This window comes from Urocitellus parryii, chromosome 5 (assembly GCF_045843805.1).
Source record: "Urocitellus parryii isolate mUroPar1 chromosome 5, mUroPar1.hap1, whole genome shotgun sequence".
In the NCBI taxonomy this organism is placed as follows: domain Eukaryota; kingdom Metazoa; phylum Chordata; class Mammalia; order Rodentia; family Sciuridae; genus Urocitellus; species Urocitellus parryii.
Window position 1 is genome coordinate 23,465,213 of NC_135535.1, and position 22,995 is coordinate 23,488,207.

The 22,995-nt window shown below is 32.4% G+C and overlaps 1 protein-coding gene across 3 annotated transcripts in view; it reads right to left on the bottom strand.

Annotated features, from left to right (window-relative positions):
• Positions 1-267: 267 nt before the first annotated feature.
• The window catches only part of Nedd1 (NEDD1 gamma-tubulin ring complex targeting factor), a 53,229-nt gene continuing 30,501 nt past the window's right edge, over positions 268-22,995 (bottom strand). For all 3 annotated transcript variants that reach the window (XM_026397827.2, XM_077798333.1, XM_026397832.2), the window contains 10 exons: positions 20,136-20,365; positions 18,657-18,858; positions 18,105-18,300; positions 15,133-15,261; positions 12,295-12,342; positions 11,229-11,431; positions 10,198-10,354; positions 9,152-9,308; positions 1,953-2,019; positions 268-1,539 (listed from right to left, as the gene is read on the bottom strand). In XM_026397827.2, the coding sequence (XP_026253612.1) occupies positions 1,435-1,539; positions 1,953-2,019; positions 9,152-9,308; positions 10,198-10,354; positions 11,229-11,431; positions 12,295-12,342; positions 15,133-15,261; positions 18,105-18,300; positions 18,657-18,858; positions 20,136-20,365 (1,494 nt within the window). In that variant the 3' untranslated portion in view covers positions 268-1,434. The remainder of the gene's footprint in view (positions 1,540-1,952; positions 2,020-9,151; positions 9,309-10,197; positions 10,355-11,228; positions 11,432-12,294; positions 12,343-15,132; positions 15,262-18,104; positions 18,301-18,656; positions 18,859-20,135; positions 20,366-22,995) is intronic.

Genomic DNA, 22,995 nt, shown 5'->3' on the forward strand with positions numbered 1-22,995 from the left:
CCTTTCAATATACATTATGTGTACCTATATAAAAAGACAATAGGAAAATATTACAGATTTAAATACTACATGTAAGCAAAACACACTAATGTTTATGTCTTCTAAACCTGTTTTCTGGTGACATATAAGGAAACTTGTTACAAGTCATAATGCATTCATAATCTGCCAGGAAAAGATAACATTAACACACCTATATGTGTTGATACAATGTATTTGCTGAGCCATACTGGGAAAAAGTAATATTCCTGTTTTCATTTTTGGAAGTAATTATTAGCATATTTACACTTATTTCCCATTATTTTGGAAAACAATAAAGTTAGTAAGCTAAACTAGATTTTTAAAAAATTTTAGTATGTATCTTTATCTTAGAAGTCAAAATGTAGTAGTAGAGCTATATTCAAGGTATACAGTGTAACTCTTTGGGCAAGAGATAAGAACATGAACAAGTAGCCCTCCTCATCTTACACCTAAAATGGAGATCAGGGCAGGTAGATGCAAATGTCCAACTACTGCCAAAGGGGTGTGAATTCTTTTCACAATGAACCTTTATAAATAATTTTATGATAAAGCAAATAATATAAAAATATTATTCATATCACAGAAAGAATTAGAGAAAGTTAATGATACAAACTGCAGAACAAAATAATTCACACTTCTCTCTTGGGAGGAAAAGATGGCAATGATATTGTAATATTTAGTATTTAATATGAAATTTTCACTAGTTTAGTAATGGTGATTAAAACTTTTATAATTTTGCATATTAATAATTCATGAGAAAATCGGCACATATATGGTTCTTGTTGAGTCTCATACACCCTTAAAACTTTTCTCATAGGCAATGTTAAAAAATATCAACCAGAAGTACAAAGTTATCAGAAGTACTAACATAAATGCAAAAGATAAAATGCATCTGTACAATTCAAAATTTCAAAAAATTACCACATTTACAAGTAATAAATAATAGTCATACTTGATGTCATTAACAAAATAATTACTAGCCAACTGTGTTTTATTAGTCAATGGCATTTTCTCCATAAAAATAGAAGGTATATCAAACTTCTAAAACTACCCCAAAAAATCTGGAAGGCAATTTGTCAATCAAAAATATGTTTAAAAAAGGTAATTAAAAACATAACCTATTTTTATGCACAATTTTCTATGAAAAAGGGCACTTAGTGTATAGCTAAAGTTTTCAGAATAAAGATCCTGTTGACTTTCCTATTACACAAATGATATATTGTACAGTTTAAATATAAAAATATAAATATTTGTGACAGAAAACATGAAACAGTGGTTGGTGTAAAATTCCAACACCCTTTAACTTGAAAAATTTTTTTCTTCCCCTAGAGACCAAGAAAACAATACTGATTCTATGAAGTTCTGTGTTGCCAGAAACTCCTCAAATTATTAAACATTAACATATTCAGTGAAATTTTAAAAGTGAGCCCGTAGTCTTTTGTTTTCTTCTCGAAGTCTTTCAATTTCAGCCACTAAACCTTCATTCACTGAGTATCTTTCCAGCAAAGAGTGCATTTCATTCTAGAAAAAGGGGAAACGCTGTTTAGATTACTGGTGTTCCACAATTACTTGACAAGATATGTTTTATATACTTTCAGCTATCATTTCTCTCATATTCAATTAACTAGCTGAATGATTTTTTTTTACTTAATCACAAAGATCACTGGTGAAATTAATATGTTTAATAGATTTCTACTCACACATTTGGGAGGGTTTTTGCTTCTTAAAAGAAAAAAGAAAGTGCTGAAAAAGTGGCCTTAACTACCTACCACAGGTTAAAAAGGAGGTGAGCAGTTAAAATATTATTAAATATCTGAAACTCCCTATTTATTTATCTTAGCAACAAGATATGGCAAATAAGTAAAAATACACTGCTTTTTTTTTTAGCTCCACATAACTCTCAATTCATTTAAAACACAGTTTGCCATACATACCAGCTGCATATGAAACTGTTTTATCATCTCCACTTGCAAATTCACAATGTCCCTATGGCATGCTTCTCTAGGGAAGAATGTAAAATACATTAGAATTATAAGAGTTTAACCAATTCTAGTTCATTTAAGAAACTTGCTAAACTTTTTCATTGTCTCAAATTATTGAATGTTAATAATTATTTACAATAATAAAAATACTAATGCACCTAGCATTTATTTAACATATACTAGGCACTATTTCTTAAATTTCATAAGAACTTGTTTAATCTTCACAATGAGGAGAAATGACTTCTTCCACTTCACTAACAAAGTAAGTGAGCTAAAGACCAGTTATAACCTGTTCAAAAATCATACAACTAGCAAATAGTAGAGCAGGATGTAAACCCAGGCTGCCTACCTCTAGATCTCATACTGCACTACATTCCTTGATATGTATATAATCATTAAGGAAAGACACAGATTTATAGTTCAAGAAATACAGAAAACTCACTAGACTACAAATCATATAATAATCAATGAATGTGCTACTAAAAATTTTTAGTAGAAAGGGGCTATTCTGATGGACGTAACATGATTAACTCTGTAAGATGCAATTAATTCTTGTCTCCAAAAGAAAATCAGCAAGTATAATGGTAAAAGAAACACTCAGTCACCCACCATACAACTTAAAGCTAGAATATTATCAAATCATAGAAATATACTGGGTGCTCCTATCTGATGATATCACTTAACACTTAACAGAAATCCCAAGACAGAAGTTGTTATATTCCTGAATTTTGTTGTTCAAAGAAAGACTTTTCTTAAAAACTCCAATACTGGCTGGGCATGGTGGTGTATGCCTTTAATTTCAGTGGTTCTGGAGGCTAAGGTAGGAAGAGTGCAAATTCAAAGCCAGTCTCAGCAACTTAGCATTGTCCTAAACAACTTATTGAGACCCTGTCTCAAAATTAAAAATAAAAGAAGGCTTGAGATGTGGCTCAGTGGTTAAATGCCCTAGGTTCAATCCCTGGTACCAAAACAAAACAAAACACCATCCAATAATGAATAAGCTGAGAAAGAAATCAGAAAAACTATCCCATTCACAATAATCTCAACAACAACAAAAAGAATATTGGGAATAAACTAACTAAATCTAAACAATGAGGTGAAAGACCTCTACAATGAAAACTATAGAACACTGAAGAAAGAAGACTGGGGATGACCTTTGACCTTAGAAGATAGAAAGATCTCCCATGTTTTTGGATAATCAGAATTAATATTGTCAGGTCTGGGGATGTGGCTCAAGTGGTAGCATGCTTGCCTGGCATGCGTGCGGCCCGGGTTCGATCCTCAGCACCACATACAAACAAAGATGTTGTGTCCACCGAGAACTAAAAAAAAATAAATACTAAAAAATTCTCTCTCTCCCTCTCTTTAAAAAAAAAAAGAATTAATATTGTCAAAATGGTCACACTACCAAAGGGATTATACATATTCATTGCAATCCCTATCAAAATATCAATGACATTCTTCCCATAACTAGAAAAAATTGTAATTAAATTCATTTGGGAGTTTAGAATATAAGACTCAGAAGAGCTAAAGCAGTCCTGAGCAAGAATTATGCTGGAGGCATCACAATACCTGATCTCAAATTATACTACAGAGTTACAGTACTCTATAATACTGTAGCAAAAATCATATGCTCTTGGCATCAAACAGATACAAAGACCAAAGTAACAGAAGTCACAGAGACAAACAGATCCAGTCATTCAATATTTAATAAAGGTGCCAAAAGCATACATTGAAGAAAAGACAATCTTTTTACCAAATGGTACTGGGAAAACTGGATGTTCATATTTTGAATGGAATTAGATCCCTATTTCACCCTGCACAAAAAACAACCCAAAGGGGATCAAAGACCTAGGAATTAGACCAGAAATTTTGCAACTGCTAGAAGAAAACATAGGCTCAACACTACAACATATGGACACAGGCAATGACTTCTTCAAAAAGATCTCTAACACTCAAGAAATAAAGAATCAATAAGTGGGATGGCATCAAATTAAAAAGCTCTGCAAGGCAAAGGAAATAATTAAAAGCATGAAGAAAGAACCTACAGATCTTTGTCAGTTACTCCTCCAACAAGGGATTAATATCTAGAATATATCAAGAACCCCCCCTCAAAAAAAATCAACAAATGGGCAAAAGAACTAAACACATTTTTCAAAAGAAAAATTAGAAATAGCCAACAAATTTATGAAAAAATGTTCAACATGCCTAGCAATAAGGGAAATGCAAATCAAAACTACACTGAGATTTCATCTTACTCCAGTCAGAATGGCAATCATCAAAAATACAAATAATAATAAATCTGGCAAGGATGTGGGGAAAAGGTAAACTCACATATTGTGGTGGACTGCAAATCAGTACAACCGATCTGGAAAGCAATATGAAGATTCCTTTAAAAACTAGGAATGGAACCACCATCCGATCCAGCTATCCCACTACCTAGGTATTTATCCAAAGGAACTAAAATCAGCATATTATAGGGATACATCCACATCAATGTTTGTAGCAGCACAATTCATGATAGCCAAGCAGCCCAGGTGCCCTTCAACAGATGAATGGGTAAAGAAAATGTAGTGTTTATATACACAGTGGAGTTTTACTCAGCCATAAAGAAGAATGAGATCATAGAATATGCTGAGAAATAGATGGAACTGAAGAATGACAAGTGAAACACGGCAGATGTAAGATACGATCTGTAGTTAATGTTTTCAAAGTGATTGTTTTTGAGTATTAACAAAAAGGATACAATAATCTCTGCAGTCTTGAGAAGCTTACATTTAAGAAATATTGTTTTCTAAGTCCTCAGTATCTGTAAATCACTGATTTATACTGGTTATGCCCATTTTCCTGTCAAATGATACTTGAATTGTTTTCAAGTTTTTATTATTATTGTATTATTATAATCATGTGTACACCTCTCAATCCACATGCACCCGTATACACAGATGACATGTAACGGTATAAAGCTACGTGTATACTTGATCAGTGTTACAAAATCATGCAATTTGTTTTTCAAAGTGGCAGTATCAATGGATATGTTCATTATCAGTGTAACAGAATTCCTCTTGCTCTGTATCTTCACCAAGACTTGCAATATCTGAACTTTCACAATATTTTCGCATTTAATGGATGTGAAATGGTATCTCATTGCATTTTCTGTTTACTAATTGTGGGTTTAAACATTTTTCCTCATGTTTATGTCTTCTTATTTTTCATTTTTAAGAGTTCTACATATAATCTGATGCTTTTTTTGGTGATATGAGTATTCCAGATGCTAATCCCTCTGCTTTATTAGTGATATCTCCTAATTAGAGTTGTTATTTATACACTCAAATTTACTCAATTCTGCAAATTTTATAGGTAGTGCATTTCCTTATTTTTAATAATTTTCCTACTCTGAAGTTTTAAGATCTCTTAGAATATTTAAAATTTTGATTTTTACAATTCAACTTTTATTCTATACAGAATTGATTTTTAATTAGCAAAGGTATTCTTATACAACCAAATATTACAATCTATAGAATATTCCATGTTTTGGACACAGACCTGCAATGTTAATAATGTCATTTATCAAGTTTCCATAATCACATAGGTTTCTTTCTAACTATTTGCTTCTTGTGACCAATTTGTCCATGCTGTGCCAGTGTTATACTATTATCTTAATTTTATTTAATAACTAAGCTTATCCATCCATCAAATCAGTCCCCTCCAACTTTATTCTTCTTTGGGATAGTAGTCTTGGATCTTTTTTACTTCCATATATATACAATTTTGGAATCATTTCATCATCTCCCAAATAACCTAGCTGGGATTCTGACTGGGACTGCATTCCATCTATAGATCAAGTTAGATGAAATGTCATCTTCATAAAATCTTTCCATTTATTTGTAAATGCTTTGTAATTCACTTTAAAAATTCTTTTTAGTCAAAAAATCTTCACTATTTTTGTTTAGATTTATTCCCAAGTACCTTAAATTTTCTGTTGCAATTATATGGCATTTAAAATAATTTATATTTTCTGCTTTCAGTTACGATGAAAGTTGTATTAAAAACTAAAGATATCAGTTATGGTAGAATGCTTGCCTAGCAAGTACCTTATCAATCGATAAATTCATCATTGGTATCAGAGAACCATCAGCATAGCCAGGGCTTAAAGAGCCACATTCTTGCAAAGAAGGGAAGTCTACTAGGTAAGACCCACATTTACCTCTGCTTTTGTCTCTGGAATATGTGCTGATTCCACAATGTGGAAAAAGGCTGAGTGGCAGCATTCTTCTGAAGCTTGAGACAGTGTCACCAGTGTTGGAGTGTTAGAGTTTGGGACTACCAAGAAAGCCAATGTTAAAAAGTCCAAGAATCTGAAGAGGAGAAGCCTGCAGAAATTTCCCCTTTGGATATCTATCTACTGCCTCCTAAACAATGCCTGTACTGGGTTATGTGTCAGTAAACCAAACATAAAATAACAGCTGAAATGCAGAGAAGGAACTTTGGAAGCCTTGTGATGCTGGTGAAATAGGTTAAAGTTTAAGACCCACCTGAAAAGACAGGGTGAATACTCAGCAGATGTCCTGGAGGGGCAAAGACTAGAAATAAAGGCAAACTAGAATAAAGGAGTTCTCAAAAAAACTTAAAAAGTAGCTACAACAAGATCAAGGTGACCAGCTTGCCAAAACAAACTTAAATCTTTTTGAAAGACAACAAAGCAGCTGAACAGACTTCCACTTATATGTAAACTCTCAATTCTAATTATGAGAAGAAGCCTGATAACCTATAAAATCATACATTCTTAAATTGACCAAAGTTTAGAATAAAAAATATAAAAAAACTAATAGCAAAGAAATGATAAGGATACAAAGACCCAGCACCATTTTCAGCATCAATACAACAGTGGCTGGAGAAAGCTGCCTACAAAAGGGTAAAGAGAACCAGCTGAAATTTTTATACATTTTTAAAAAACAGGTGAAGCCTGGTATGGCAGTTTAGAATTCCAAGGAATCACAACTAAAAAGCCTGCATTTATTCGCTCACGTTCCCCTACATGCATTCACTGAGTGCTTGCGTAAAAAATTAGGGATAGGCAAGCAGCAGAGCTGAAAGACTCCCTAAGTTACAGATGTAAAGCACTTGCAAAGTCTTAGGGTGGAAGAGAATTGAGCATAACCCCTCTGAAGCACTCCAGGTCCTCATGGAGAATACCACAGCAGCCCACTACAGACCAGAGACACTGACTGAGAGTGAGTCCCTCAATACTGTTCCATCTGTGCTCTCAATAACTGGTGTAGCTGAATACACCTACTGAAGACTGAAAGCAGAACAGTTAACTGAAATCCTGAGCCACTCTGGGTACTAAGCCAGGATCAGACCAGAAGTGAAAGAAAAATCAACCCTTAGCAACACAGGGAGTTGGCAGGCTATAAAGCACAGATAATTCAGTCATCCCAGGGCTCAGATCCCCAGGCCTGCTGAAGGAATAGTCCTGAGCCCACTGCCCTCGAATCATACAAAACCATTGGTGAACCAACACTAAAATGCTTGTTGAATGAACAGATAATAAATAACATTACTTTCATGCTTAAAAACTTTGATGATCCCCCCTCTATTCCTACATGTTAAGGCTTTCATAACTACCTTTTCGGCCGCATCTCGTCATAGTACCGTCTCTCTGCAAGTATTCCTAAAATTTACAATTGTTTCTGTGCTCATACTGTTCCCACACACTTGAGTATAAAATAAAATCTCTTCAGTCATTCTTTTCTAAATTTGCCCCAGCAAATTGCTCCTTTTCTGTGTTTCCAACATCATTTTGTTCAGACAGTTCTGCTATTATGCCATAAATATTTATGTATTCCTGAAAAACCTCACAATCTTTAAAACTGTGTATTGAAAAGAATAGGACTTAGGAAAAAAGAATTGAGGTCCACCACTCAAAACTTATGCAACTTTGTCACAAAGCACTAACAAAAACAAATCTTAATAAAAATACTAGGACAGTTTTAAAAACATGGTCTAATAGATAAATATTGAATAAGACACTTTACCTTAAAAAAGTGATGGTTACTTAATGGAAGAGGATAGAATGCAGAAGGATTGGGGCTGTCAAGTTATAGAGGCAAGGACAAATGCTACCCCCTCAATCCCCACAATGGGGAATAACCACAAAATAAGTGCTTCTAACACAGACCATACAGCCACACCAAGTTAAGAGAAAGCCAGAGGAGATGGACATTGACAGGGGCTTCATTAAGCTGTTTTACATGTAATTTACTTTGGCTGCTATTATAACAATGAAATTTCCCAATTGTTTTGTCAACTCTGCCCGATTTACCAATCACAAAAGAACTAATTCACATAAAACACCTATCATAGAAGGATGTACTGTATCTATCCCAAATAAACTACAAGTTCTTTTTGGGTACAGAGTTCATTTTTGTATCTGGTACATAAACGAGGTATACTGTAAATGCCCAAATAATTTTTCTTTAAAATATACTTTTCTAATATTAAAAAATACATTTTAAAAATATTTTAAACATAAAAAAGAAATATTCACAAACAAAAACTGCACATCTCCAATATTCTTACTCATGATAATCCCAAGTAACTATAGACTAGAAGGGGAATGAGAAAGAAACCCCACAAATTCTAATAATTGAAAATGGCTTCCAAAAATACTGAAATAAGTAAAAGGAAGCAAAATTCTAAACCACATTCAAAGGATGAGATAGGCAAGAATAAGGAAATTTTTCTATATTACATATGTTATATTATTACATTCTGATGCATTCTATATAAAAATATTTAGAATTATTTTAAAAATAAAACACTTAACAGGTGATCTATAAGTAATGATATAAGAACTACACATGAGTTTACAAGAATCTGTTCACAATCTGAAGATTAAAAAAATCCAGAATGGCAGTCTGCGTGCTAGACTTCCCTGTCAAGCTGTCTAGGTAAATGGGCCTGTTCCTGGTTGATAGTCAATAAATGCAGTACAACTAGATCAACAAAACCTATCACGTTTTCTATAGTTTTATGTTCACAATAATTTAGATAAAATGTAGTAACCATTACTTATAGTTCTGGTTTTACACTAATAAAAATAAACAAACAAATGCAAGGTTTAGATAGAGTAATTTCTCAATTATTACCTAAAGTCATCCAATGTTTCCTGTATCATATTCTGAATGAAACGGATTTGAACAGATGTCAATGGTGCATTTGGTCGATTGTTTCCGATAGTATCAACTATTTTCTCTGAGAGTGAACTGGCAACTCCAGCAGTGACAGAGGATGCTATCTTTGGATCTAAAATAAAGAATGGAGAAAATATGAATAGTCAATTTGGACTAAGAGACATCAAACATTTCTAAATAAGATTTGGCATGAGAGAACTTGAAAAACTGGCAAAGAACAGTGTTCCTCTGATATTTAGAAAAATTCACTGTCTAGAATACAATTTTTAAAAATTTTATATGCCATTATTTCTAATAGTCATTTATCTATCTATAAACTGCCAACTGTCTAATGTAATAACATGACAAAGGAATTAATCTTGAAGAATCTCTGAACCATTTCTTCTAATAAAAGACGAACGAGACAAGCTATACCACAAACCAGATAAACCAAGATTATCAAAAACAAACAGAAGGAGGGTAGGAGTAAAGTAGTGCTATAGGCAAAGTCTTGGCATTTCAGCTAATGCAATACACCCACAGAAACCTTAAAGTAAAATACAGATAGTTATATAAAGAGTTGCTCCTATATGAAGAGTTCTTTTATACAGAATATTCTTAGAGGTGAACTTCAACTCTTTAAATTGCAATCAAGTTTTATGAGTCTGTGGCTTAAATTCTAAGAGAAAGATTTAAATATGAAGAAGAAAAACTACAATTTAGGTAGTTAACCATCCCTTTTCAAAGGGTCCTAAATTATAATTCTATCTGTACCATATTTAATAAAATCCTTACATATTAGATTGAAAATGAAATTCACACAAAAAGGGGAGGAAATCAATATTGCTGAACTTAATCATTCATATACATATGTCATTGTTTTCCAGACACTAGACAAGCCAATAAACTTTAAAGTCCTTGAATTTTTTTTAGTCTATGATCACTCTATCCTTTTTAAGTTAAATATTTGGAGGATTTTTCAATTTAACATTTTCAAACATTATGAAGTTTTATGTACTTACTTGGAGTTGAAGATCCATTAACTGGTGGTTCATATATGAACTGAGCTTCAAATTCTTTCTCTGGCTTTTCAAATTTCTCAAGATTTCTTGTTTGGTTAGACGATGGAGAATTATTTAGATTTCCAGTTTCAGTACCAGAAGAGATCAACTTTGCAAACTTTATATTTAAAACAAAATAATTTTTAATATACTTAATTTCTTGTTTTACCCATATTACTAATGAATTTTTTACCTATTTCTCCTACCACTCCCTCCCCCTTTTAACAGAAGATAGGGTTGGGGAAATGAAGGAAGAATACAAAGAGAAAAAATATTCTGGGACTAGCGGCAAAATAAATTAATTTTACAGATCAAAAACAATCTCTGCAATAACATCATAAGAAAAAAAACTAATTTACTAAGCATCTTCTGAACATAAAATGAAAATCATTGGCCAAAATTAAAAAAAAAAAATCCCCAAACTCTTATGAGACAGCCACACAAAAATATTAAAAAACAAATCAAAAGACGTATTTATTCCATAATTATCTTTTAATATTATTCTAAAAAATAAATGTGAAAACAAATAAACACATACTATACACCTAACTGACTTGGCCTTCCTATAACAGATTTTGAATGCTTACATAAGAAATTAATTCTATATTGGATACTGTATTTTTCGTAAAATGTAATAATGATTAATTTCATTCTTAGCACCATCAAATTTGCTCTAAAACTTGGAGCAAACGTCTTAACCACCAACTTGATGTCTTATGCTGCAATGGAAATATATTATTAAATTCAGGTAACAAGTGTTCTTACATAGACAGTACAGCAAATATTTACCTTAAGAAAAAATAGTATACATTTATATCTGCTGTTACCTTCAACACAGCCAAAGACAGATTTCAAAAATATTCTTTAGTTGTTAAAAAGCAAATATTATTCTACCTAGTAAGTGCACAGCACTCTCAATAATTAGGATATATCCTGGCAGCCACTCACTTTCTAGTAACAAAGTGACTTCAGTATCATTTTCAGGCACATACCTGTTTGAAGGAATCTTTAGGATCCTGTTTTCCTAGAAATGCTTTCTTAGACTCAGCTATCAGATCATGATTTTCATTTTCTTCTTTCCCCGGAGATCCCATAAAGACATTAAGAGGACTAGAATTCAATGCTGAAGTATTTAAAGTTACTGGATTTTTTCTTGGAGGAAACACTGAGTTCAGTTGTGGTAGAAAGTCAAAGCCTGAAGAAAAGGAGAACAAAAATGGTACATGATATCCTTTATCTTGGATACTTAAAATAAAGACTTAATAGAGTCAGAATAACATAGCCAAACACATAGGAACTTGAGTCAGAAGACTAGTTTCTCAGCTATTCCCCTTAACTGATGTATACTCTTAGGCACAAATTTAAAAATCTTAAACTTACTTCCTGATGTGTAAATGTGAAAGATGATCTCTCTCTCTCTCTCTCTTAAGAGTAGTGAGGCTTAAAAAATATTACATGTGAAAATACCTTGAAAACACAAGGAATGTTTTATTAGTTTTTGATAAATGAAGAGGGTTAATTTGGTATGTATCTGTGGCATGTATCTTAGTAGGCAGCCTCTAAGATGTGTCTTTTGACACCCATGCCCTTATGTATTCCTCTTTCTTTGAATATGAGTTAGACCTGTGAATTTTCTTCTAACAAAGAGAATATGGCAAAAATACTAGGATGCCACTTCCAAGATAAGGTTACAAATACTGTGACTTCTATCTTGGGTGCCTTCTCTCACTCTTTCACTCACCTATTCTGAGGAAAATAGCTGTTCTGTGGTCAGCTTTCCCAGAGAGATGCTTAACTGTCAATAATGTCTCTAGCCAAAAGCCATATGAATGAGCTTGAAAGCAGATTTTTGCCCAGTTGAGTTTTGAATTGAATACAGCTCTGGCTGATACCCTAATTGAAGCATCAAGAGAGATCTGAAGGCAAAATCATCTGTCAATCCACAGAAGTAATGTTTGTTCTGTTAAGCCTCAAAATGTTGGGGTGACTTGTTACACAGCAACAGATAATCCAATAGCATTTTAAATTTTCATGAAAATACTTCTAAATAGTTCTTACCATCTCCTTTGCCTACAGACTCATCAACTCCCTTGTTAACTTCACCATCTACAATAAAATAAAAAAGAATCAAATTTTAAAGTAGTGAAAAATAAGCCATAGCAACTTAAGACTTCCAATTCTTTCCCCAAGGAGTTCAGAGACTATCAATCTTAAGAAGGAGTGAATGAGGTTAAAGATTAAAGCTAGTACTTATTTAAACTTCCCTTTTCATTCTTCTAGCTTCTTGCATAGTACCAAATATGAAAATATAATTTTACGATATAGAATAATTTAATGAAACAGGAAAGAGCAGAATAAGCCCTGAAGTTGGTTATAGATATCTATGATCCCATTTGCCTATTTCTTTCACAGCTTTGTGACTTCAGGCAAGCTTACAATGCAATTAAACTCAATGGGATAACGCCTTGATCATCTTGTTTGGGGGCTCAACTGAAATAACACAAATATTGTGCAAGTACTACAATGTTATAAAAAACAAGGTTTTATTTTTATTTTAATGCAGAATGTGTGAGATTATTTCAATGCTATATTATTCATCGATTAAAAAAACACTCAATTTTAACAGATAAATAGAAAAATGGACAAGTCACTAAAAAATTCACCAGAAATTCAAATGACTATTATATTAGTGTTTCAGACTCAGTAACTGTATATAATATGCCCGCTACACACAATCTTATAAATTAATTTCCTCTTAAAAGAGAAATACTTTTATTTACAAGATGAAGAAATCAAGACAAAAACAGATTAAGTCTTTTCCTTAGAGAGCTGCATCCTTGAGATTAAAAGAAAAATCCCTCAACAATGAAAACTGTCAGCACTATATTTAGTAACCATGTTTTTCCATATTAATAACATAAAACTCTAAAAGAATTGAGGACATATGCCTCAAATTTTCATCACATTTTTAAAAAACAATAAAAAGTAATTAAAGGAAAAATTAACTTAATCATTTCTCTTAAAACTCATTTAAAAAATTTAATTTATAACTCTTGCAAAAAGCCCTTCCTACATTCTTCAATGCAAAAGGTGCTCTAAGCAGGTTTCAGAAGCCAAGTTACCCATCTCAGTGCTGATCCTAGAAAGCTTTCTCAATTCTAGCCACTCTTTCCTTAGTTTTTGGTGCTGGAGCTTGAACTCAGGGGCACTCAACCAATTAGCCATATCCCTTCAGTTGCTTAGCACTTTTGCTGAGGCTGTCTTTTTTTTTCTTTTGCTAAGGCTCCGAGATCCTCCTGCCCCAGCCAACCGAGCCACTGGGATTAGAGGAGTGCGCCACCTCACCAACTTCCTTCCCTTCTTTACTCTTTTTAACTATGTATTTTGATTTTCTCTTTATACTAAAAGGATCCTTCCTTTTTCATTAGGTGAAAGATAGGAGATTCTGACCCAGAAATTTAAGTGGATATTTTCTGACTAGGGTAAGGCAGAATAACCAATAATTCTATACAAATACACATGTTTATTCCTTCTGACTATGTAAACTTGGGAAAGACAACTTTAAAGTAAAAATGAAGTTGTAAAAATCCTAAGTGGATGTACCTCAAGAACCTAATACTGGGGTGGGCATTGTAACTCTGTGGTAGAACTCTTGCCTCACACCTGTGAGGCACTGGGCTCAATCCTCAGAATCACATTAAAAAAATAAATAAATAAAGATATCGTGTCCATCTACAACTAAAAAAACAAAAACCTGATATTTTGATTCTCTCTAGGCTTTCACTTCTATAAATAAAACTGTAAACCCACAAATCTTTGTAGGCTTCTCTGAATATTTTCTAAGGTAAATTTGTAGAAATGGAATTAGTAGGCCAAAAAATATGATTAATTTAACTCTTCCAAATTACCCTCTATTTACCCATATTATTGATTACTTTACTATAAATAGTAAGATGTTCCCACATTAGCATCTAAAGTACAGCACCTACAAATACATCAAAAGATGAACATTAGCACCTAAAAAGTACAGCTAAATACTGTCTTAGTTCCCACCTATCAAGCCAGCAAAGACTTAATGGTAATATTTTTAATATATATTATGTATACACACAAGCACAAAATATGGTACTTTCATACATAGCATAAATGAGGAGGTATTCTATCATATGGCCATATACTCTGTGAAAACATTTAACAAATATCAATTAAACACTAACAATCTAGGGCTAGGGTTGTAGCTCAGTGGTTGAGCACTCGCCTAGCATGTGCATGAGACCCTGGGTTTGATCCTCAGCACCACATAAAAATAAATAAATAAATAAAGTTCAATGTAGTTAAACTTCCTATTAAAAAAAAAAGAAAAAGAAACCCACTAACAATCCTAAATTTTTTAAACCAGGAAGATATATTTTGCATACCAAAACATCCAAAATTTTAGGGAGACATTTTGAAGTAGATACAAGTAAAAGACTGCCTATAAAGGTAAAACTTCCTTTAAGAAATTATTTTGGTTGGCTAGGGGTATACAGCTCAGTTGTATAGCACTGGTCTAGCATTCATAAAGCCCTGAGGTTTGATCCCCAGCACCACAGTAAAGAAAGAAATTTTTGTGGAAATTAAAATAAAATTTTAATTTGAGAACTATTTGCATAGTTACCATGTGAAAATTGCCAATAACTACTTTAGAATTATATTATCTGCAATATCAAAAAATATATTTTTATATATGATAGAGTATATATATAAAATATCAGAAAAATGTTGCCCAGGACAAGAGAAAATAAGCCAATTGGTCTTAATTAACTTGAGTATACAAAAACTATTACCCACATTTTAGGAGGAGAATGTAATGACCACCAGCAATAGAACGTGATCCACCCATCTGAATACACTTACCATCTCTGATAGGTGAGAACATGTCCCCTAAACTACTTTTCCCAGTATCATCAAAGCTGGAGAAATCTTGACTTTTTCCACTGTCAGTTTCCTTAGATAAAATATCTGTATTTATGCTTCGAGGAAAACCTTAGATGAATTAGATTAAAAAAAGTTGTCATTAAGTCTAATTAAACATTATCATAAGCCAAGTTGAAAAAATTATCAATATTACCCATTTTTTAGAAATTTACAACTGTGAGCATCCGTGAAAAAAAGTAGAATATGACAATAATTAAGCCAATCAGCACTTTCATGAATGAAGGGCTCCTCAAAAGCAAAAAGCTTATCTGTTCATACAGCAACACTTTATTTTAGCCATTTTAATAGAAAATGTCTGAAATAATTTATACACTTGGCTGCCCTCTGAACACAGCTTACTTTTGTTATGAACTCTTGGGTTCATCTACAAATGATGGAGGCAAAAAGTCTGGCAGGTGTGTAGTACAATGCCTAACAAACAAGATTCATTACACAACACTAAAGAGGTTGCAGCAGTTTATTTTCTCTGGCAGTATATAATGCAGGGACTTTGTAAGAGGAACTCTGTAGGATCAGTAGCTTCTTGCTCATTTCTGGGTTAAGGAATGAGTTCTTGAGATTTGAGAAGTTGGATGAAAATCTGGGAATGGTAGCACATTACTGTGCTATATTTTAAAGTGTTTTATTTAGCATCTCAGTCTCAAATGAAAACTGTAAACCCTAGGATAAAAACAAAGAATGGACTATTGTACATCCAAAAATGTCCATGTCTTGCTAATAGAATAAATTTTTCTAATAACTGCTAAAAAGCTGAAACATAACCAAATCATTTGAATATCACAACCACTGAAAAGTGTTTACCATAAGAGTTAAACTGTTATAAAGAGACATTTTCTCTCCTCCTTTCTAGGTCTAACTCCAGCCTGTAATAATATGCAAGCTTTAACATGCACAAATTAAATATTTTAAAAAAACAAGTTTGGTATCATATAAAAACAGTGCTAAAGCCTTAATTTTGACTTCTTAAACAAATGTTTTGTACTAAAAATGAGCACCAGAAACAAGTCTTCAGAGATTCTTTTTAATATCTAAATCAGGACAACTTTAGTAGAAGCAACAATAATTACACAAAGCATAAAATAATGAGAGTGATGGTGATGATCATGAAGATAACAGTATCAGCAATACCACCATCCGCTGTCTGCCTTGTGCCAGATACTTGTGATACATTTCTTCATTATTATCTCAATATATGGAGGGAACAAATAAAAGTCTGGCAGGTTAAGAAAGAGGTCTAAAGCTGTCCAGATAGGAAGTAATAGATCTGAGATTTAAGTCTAATTATTCTCAATGCTTCCCAGGGGGAAAAAATGTGTTTTTTTTGTGTGTGTATATAAAGATGTGTGTATGCGTGTGTGTGTGTGCATAAGTGTTTGAAGGAAAGAATGAGGAGGCCAATGTAACAAAACTTACAAAGTGTTGAATTTGCTAAAGAGTAAAAGCTCAGGAGTTATTTGAGTAATTTTAAAAACTTTCTGTAAATTAGCAATTATTTCAAAATAAAGTTAATAAATAAAAATCTTTAACTGTGGGGAGAGAGCAAACAATCATTTTGCCAGAAATTTTGTGTATTTGCCTACCATTATCATTCATCAGTGACCCAACAGACCCGTCTTTCATTTCCTAATTAATGTTGTCATCCTTAAATAAGAGACTCCTTATTAAAAACTAGATACATAACAGTGAGACTTGAGTTTAGAGTAAATGAGAGAACTTATTTTTAAAAAATATGAATCAAATTAATATGTTTCTAAAGAATTTTTTAACTTATTGGCAATTTTCATAATACAGTTAATTCTAACAAATTGGCTGACATTACTCAAAGTCATATTTCAAAAAGAACTTATTCTTTTAGGTAAATAGCAATGGTATTTGTCTCCAAGAGTCCTTAAATAAGCACCAAATTATTTTCTATACATAGTGACTATTCTACAAGGATGATATAGATATTCACAGGAAATTGATAGTAAATATACTTATTATTTTTTAAAAAAACTATTCCATACTATCAAGGTCAACAAATTAAAGTTTTGCTGCTACTTGGAAATATTAAAACTCCTACCCAGAAGATACCAAAAAATGATTTTTGTCAAACTACCTATCTTGAAAACTTAAAAATATATGAATAAATTGTGCATATTTCAAAACTAGTTTGCCATTAAGACTTTTAAAAGTACTGCAAATTGATGATATAGCCTAATACATTGAAAACAAAAAGATTTTCAGCAATATGGTCTATACTGGGAATAAGGGATGTTTTCTATTTTAAGAATGATGAAGCTTATTATAATATCTTCCCAAAGTCTACAGGAACTTTTGTATCAGAACCATCTCATCAATGATTATCAGAATAGAAGAAATCATTGATAAATAAAAAAATAAATGAATATGTTGCAATTTAACAAACTGCTAATGTATTGCTTAATATGTGCCAGGTACTATTGAGCACCTAAAAACATTAATTACAGCACCTTACTTTTCATTCTGAAATATAAAATAAAAGGAGTCATTAACAGCTTTTTTTAAACTATTCAGTCAAATTATAATGAACATCAAAGTTTCATATTCTCTATTGAAAACACAATGGAAAGTCACCCAGTGTTTGGTAACACTGAAGATGAATGATTTCTAAGTTGGCATCATTCCATTTTTTAAGATAATCACTATTTCCTACAATAGAAGTTTAAATGAATAGAATAAGTGCCTTTCATGAATTAAAAAAAAAAACACACTTATATCCAAAGTTAAAATTTTCATTTTTTCAATGACATCTACTGATAATTTTACCTAAATGCTCAAATGAATTTTGAGATAAACATTCTTAAAGAAAATGCTAATTAAATATATTTGGGGAAGAAAAAAACACCAAATTCTACATACATAACATTTACCTGCTTTGTCCTGAACAGCAACTGTTGCTTTCCCCACAGCTGTTGTCATGGGTTGCGGGAGAACTGTGGCAATGGAAGTGGCAGTTGCTTCTCTGACAATTCCAGAATTCTGAATTCCTCCACCAAAGGTGCTCACATTAATGGCTCGTTTATTCGCTGCTGTGACCTTATTTGAACAGCTTTTATTTAAACTTGACTAAAATGTAATGAAACATTTAAAGGGTCAGGTTACTAATATTTTCTACTATACGTTAATTAATATTTTATATTCTCTATTAGGTTAAAAACATTTTCTTCCCTTACATATCTTAAGCTTGGTGTTGGAGCTGAGTTTTCTTCTAAACCAATAAAAATACTTTTAAAATACTTTTAAAGAGGAGAAAATTAAGTACCCGCAAATTTTTAAAATTAAGTATCAGAGGGCTTTATGCTAAAGTTATTTAAAATACCGTCATATAATTATGAACCAATATACTGCATTTAATTGAAAAAAATTTACATATTTTGAGCTAGAATTTTTTAGTAAAATAAAAAATGCTGAAAATATCTCACCTTAGTAAGAGCAGTAGAGTACTGAAATGCTATACACTGCACAGATGTCTTGTGAGCACTGATGGTTTTAACTGGTGATTTCAACATCCTTAAATCATATTGATATATTTTCCCACGGGAAGATCCAATAGCCAAAGTGGCTCCATCTGGCATAAAATCGACTGCAGTCAGAGGAGTGTCGGCTACCAAAGTTTTCACTACCCTTTAGAAAAGGGAACAAAGTATATGCAGATATGTGTATGTGATATAAATGTTTACTAACCAAGTTAGAATTGGGTAAATAGCATACACATCCCAAACACTTGTTTAAAGTAGAATTTTAGAATCTGTCTTGAGACATTTCTAATAAAATGACATGTAAGTAACTGCTGAATGTTACATCCTATTTTTCTATTCACTTTCAATAAGTACAATCTACATCAACCAGAATGTAGAAAACAGCACCCTGAGTAATTATTATCTTGGAAGTGAATGTGACACAATTCCTATGTGCTACTTCACAAAAAGGGTTTCTAGCCTCAGGGTTGATGAAGGTCTAAGTAACCACTTTCCATTTACTGAACTGCTTAGGTCTCAAGAGGACCATGACCTTTCACAGGGAAGCAGCTGCTACTTTGTTCTCAGTTGTACACTTCTTGACCAAAAAGCTAAAAGGAACAGAGTCCATGTAGCTTGATCCTGAAGAAGCTAACACAGAAATATGGATTTTGATCTGCTGAAGCTGATCTCTTTGCCTGTGTGTCTAGTGTGAGAAGAATGGCTTGCTAACTCTTCTGAGAGTGAAAAAAGTAACAGTAAAAACTCTAGCATCCTAACAAGGCCCGACAGTGGGAACTTCCCATCAGGTATCTTGAATATAGCTCTAGCACTCTTGTAGCTGTTTTTTGTTTACGTAACTGATCCAGCACACCTATAACTGAAGAAAGAAGCAAAATGGGCCCAGATGTTTAGAAGATCATCTAGGGGGCCATAATCCTCCAGGGATATTTGACAATATTTGGAGAAAGTTTAGGCTGTCATGACTCTGGCAATGATAATAGGATTTAATAGGTAGAGGCCAGGGATACTGCAAAATATCCTACAATAATTGAAACAGCCCCCCACAACACAGAATTATCCAGTCCACAATGTCAATAGTTTAGGAAACTTTGATCTAGAAAATAAATTAATTTTAAAGCAAATTAATCATAATGCTTTAAAAATATGTATTTACAAAAAGAATAGTAAGTATGCTAAAGTAAAGACATGAAAATATTAAGATGTTATCCCTCAATATTTATATTTCAAAAATACCCTAAGTAATATCCATACCCCTATCAATTTTTTCTGCATGAAAAGAAAAAGAGCTTGATTTTACTAGCTATACATATTAAGTGTAAAAACATTAGATCCCCTGGACATTAGCCAGCAGTCTATGTTTGTTAATAAAATAACTTTTTTTTTTTAAACTAAAGTAAGATATGAGCACATCACACTTACTTCTTACTTGAAGTGTCATAGAGGATGATTCTTTTATCCAAGCCTATGGTTACAAACAGCAATTCATTGACAGGAGAAAAACAGATGCCTGAAGCTGGAGCTTTATGTGTACTATCAAAGTTATGATATGAACTCTGACTATTCACATCCCAGAGAGTTACTACTCCATTATCTGAAACACTGCCCAGTAGAGATTTCTTGAACAAGGAGTACTTCAAGTGCCGAACAGACTATAAAAATAAAAGAATAAGTTTTACATAATGGTAAGCGTTCATAAGAACATTTTATATAAGCTATAAATAATAGTCAACTACACATTTCACATGGGGTTTATGACTTCTCTAGTTTCAAGACTGACATATTTATACCACAACAATCACACTATTATTTTGGGGATGTAAAATGAACCCGAAACACGCAAATATTCTATTAATTGAATATCTGTCATGATTTTATCTCATATAGAGATTGCCTACATTAATCCATTAGGGTTAGAACATTCACCATAAATATTGGATTTGATCAGAGACAAATCATGAACAAGTATAAAGGAACACTGGGAGAGAATAAGCAATAATATTTCACATTTGTTTTCTATATATACTTTAGGTATCGGGGTATGTTTGAGTATGTGATAAACTGTCAACTTAACACCTGAAGCATAATAAGACATTAAACCCTAAAGGAGGAACTGGCAATGCTACAGACCTGAGATAAATTATATCCACTCTTTCAAAAGTATCAGCCTAAGAGCAATGCTGGCCATTTTCTAAACACTAATCCCTGAGGCAGTGAAAACATTCTCCATTTCCAGTTTTTAATGCACCAAAATAAATAAAGATACAGGATGGGTAAACAGGTCTTACATTACAACAGACTGAATTTACCTATTTTTCCAAAAAATGACACTCAAACTAATGATAATGCATCATAAGAATTAAGTACTTGACATTTAAGCTACTTTCCCCTGCAAATTTATAATCTATGTAATTCTACGATGTTTTTTTAAAAATAACAGGCATTTACCTTCCATAACAAAAAATGTTTAGGAATAACATAAAACAAACTCTAACTAAGGAAACAAAGTATTTTCTATCAAACATCTAGGGTAAGATAACTATTATGTTCACCCATTACATTTGGCTCTTTTTTACATATAGCTAAAGTACAAAAAGAAAGTATTGGTTTAAATATTTTTCATTTTTGTTGAGAAAAAGCATATACACTTGAATAGACAAATCCTTCCTCTGGTCTACATTCAAGAATAAACCACATGAATTTTGATTACATAAGACAGAATTCTTTAGTGGATTACAATTAATGGTTTAGACTCATGTGCCAACCTATCAAAACATAAGGCAAACATTAATTTTCAAGGATTTCCACAGCACTTTGAGTTCATATACTTATGATCCTCCACATGACCTAAATTTAGATGAAATGCACAAGCAGAAGTGAAAGAAAGAGAATTAACACCATAAAAACATAGATCTGGTGGATTCTCAAAATTTATAAAGTTCAAACTGATACTAGGATTTACCTAAAACCTTCTTAAAATATGGTTATCCAGAATCTGTCTGAGTATATCAGGGAACAAGGAGTTTACCACTTTATATAATAAAACATAAATAGTTAAAACATATTTCTTGACTCACAAAAGCTAAATTATATATATTGTTTCAAGTTCTTAAGATCAACATGGCAACTTATTAAGAAAAAAAGGCTACAGATAATCATAAATGTTATTCTCAGATAAACCTGGCTTTAGGTAGAGGTTCAGCCAAACTAGCCATAGGTAAATACTTAAATTCTCCAAACATCAATATTCTCATTTATAAAATATAAAAGACTTTTGTTTGCCTGTCAAGACTCTTTTGAGGATTAAATGGCATTTCTGCAGATTCAGATGGACAGTAGCTTTTACCACGTCTCATAGGTTCATAATACTTTGTTCACTGTTGCTCATATACCCATCATTTGATCAATTTTTAGACTTTTCTTTTTTCTTTCCTTATGGTGCCAGGAATCAAACCCAGGGCTTTGGGCTTATTAAGCAAGTAGAAAGCACAAACTCTGGGCTATGTCCCTAACCCTCCTGGGTTTCTTTCTTTTCCTTCCTTCTTTCTTTTCTTCCTTCCCTGCCCCCCCTTTCCTTCCTTCCTATCTTCTCTTTTCTCTCTCTGTTTTTAAAATTTTGAGACAGGTTCTGGTTAAGTAGTCAGCCCAGGCTGGCCTCAAAACTGCAATCCTCCTGCTTCAGTCTTCTGAGTACACCATTACACCCAGCTCCTACAAAGATTTTTTTAAAAAGATTCATAAGTAAGCACACCAACTTCTATAGATGTCTATTCTTTGATCCTGTATTAATATTAATAGGATAGCATTTCTGAACTTTCTACATCTATTATATCATCAGTCTTAACTTGTTAAGCACTTATTTTAAGATTATAACTATTTTAAGAAAAAAAAGTTCTACAAAAAAATCAACTGATATCAATAATATAATGCTGGACACTTAAGTTACCTCCATTTCCAAGTACCTGACTACTACAGTTTCTTAAAAAAAAAAAAAAAAAAAAAACAGCTAATTTGCAAAATAATTTGCATCTCATTGTTGTTCTTGCTTTAAAAGGTCCTGGTTGAAAAACAATATGACCATTTGACTCTCTCCTTTTGTGAACTGCCCATTAATACACTTTGCCTATTTTTACTGGGTTAAGATTTTTTAAAAGTACTAACTTACAAATCTTAGTATAAGGCCATAAACACTCTTAGAGGTTATAAATATTTTTCCCATTTCCTTTTAGTTTTACTGATGTTTGTTTCTTGCTTTCTATCATAGGTTTTAAATTTTTACATA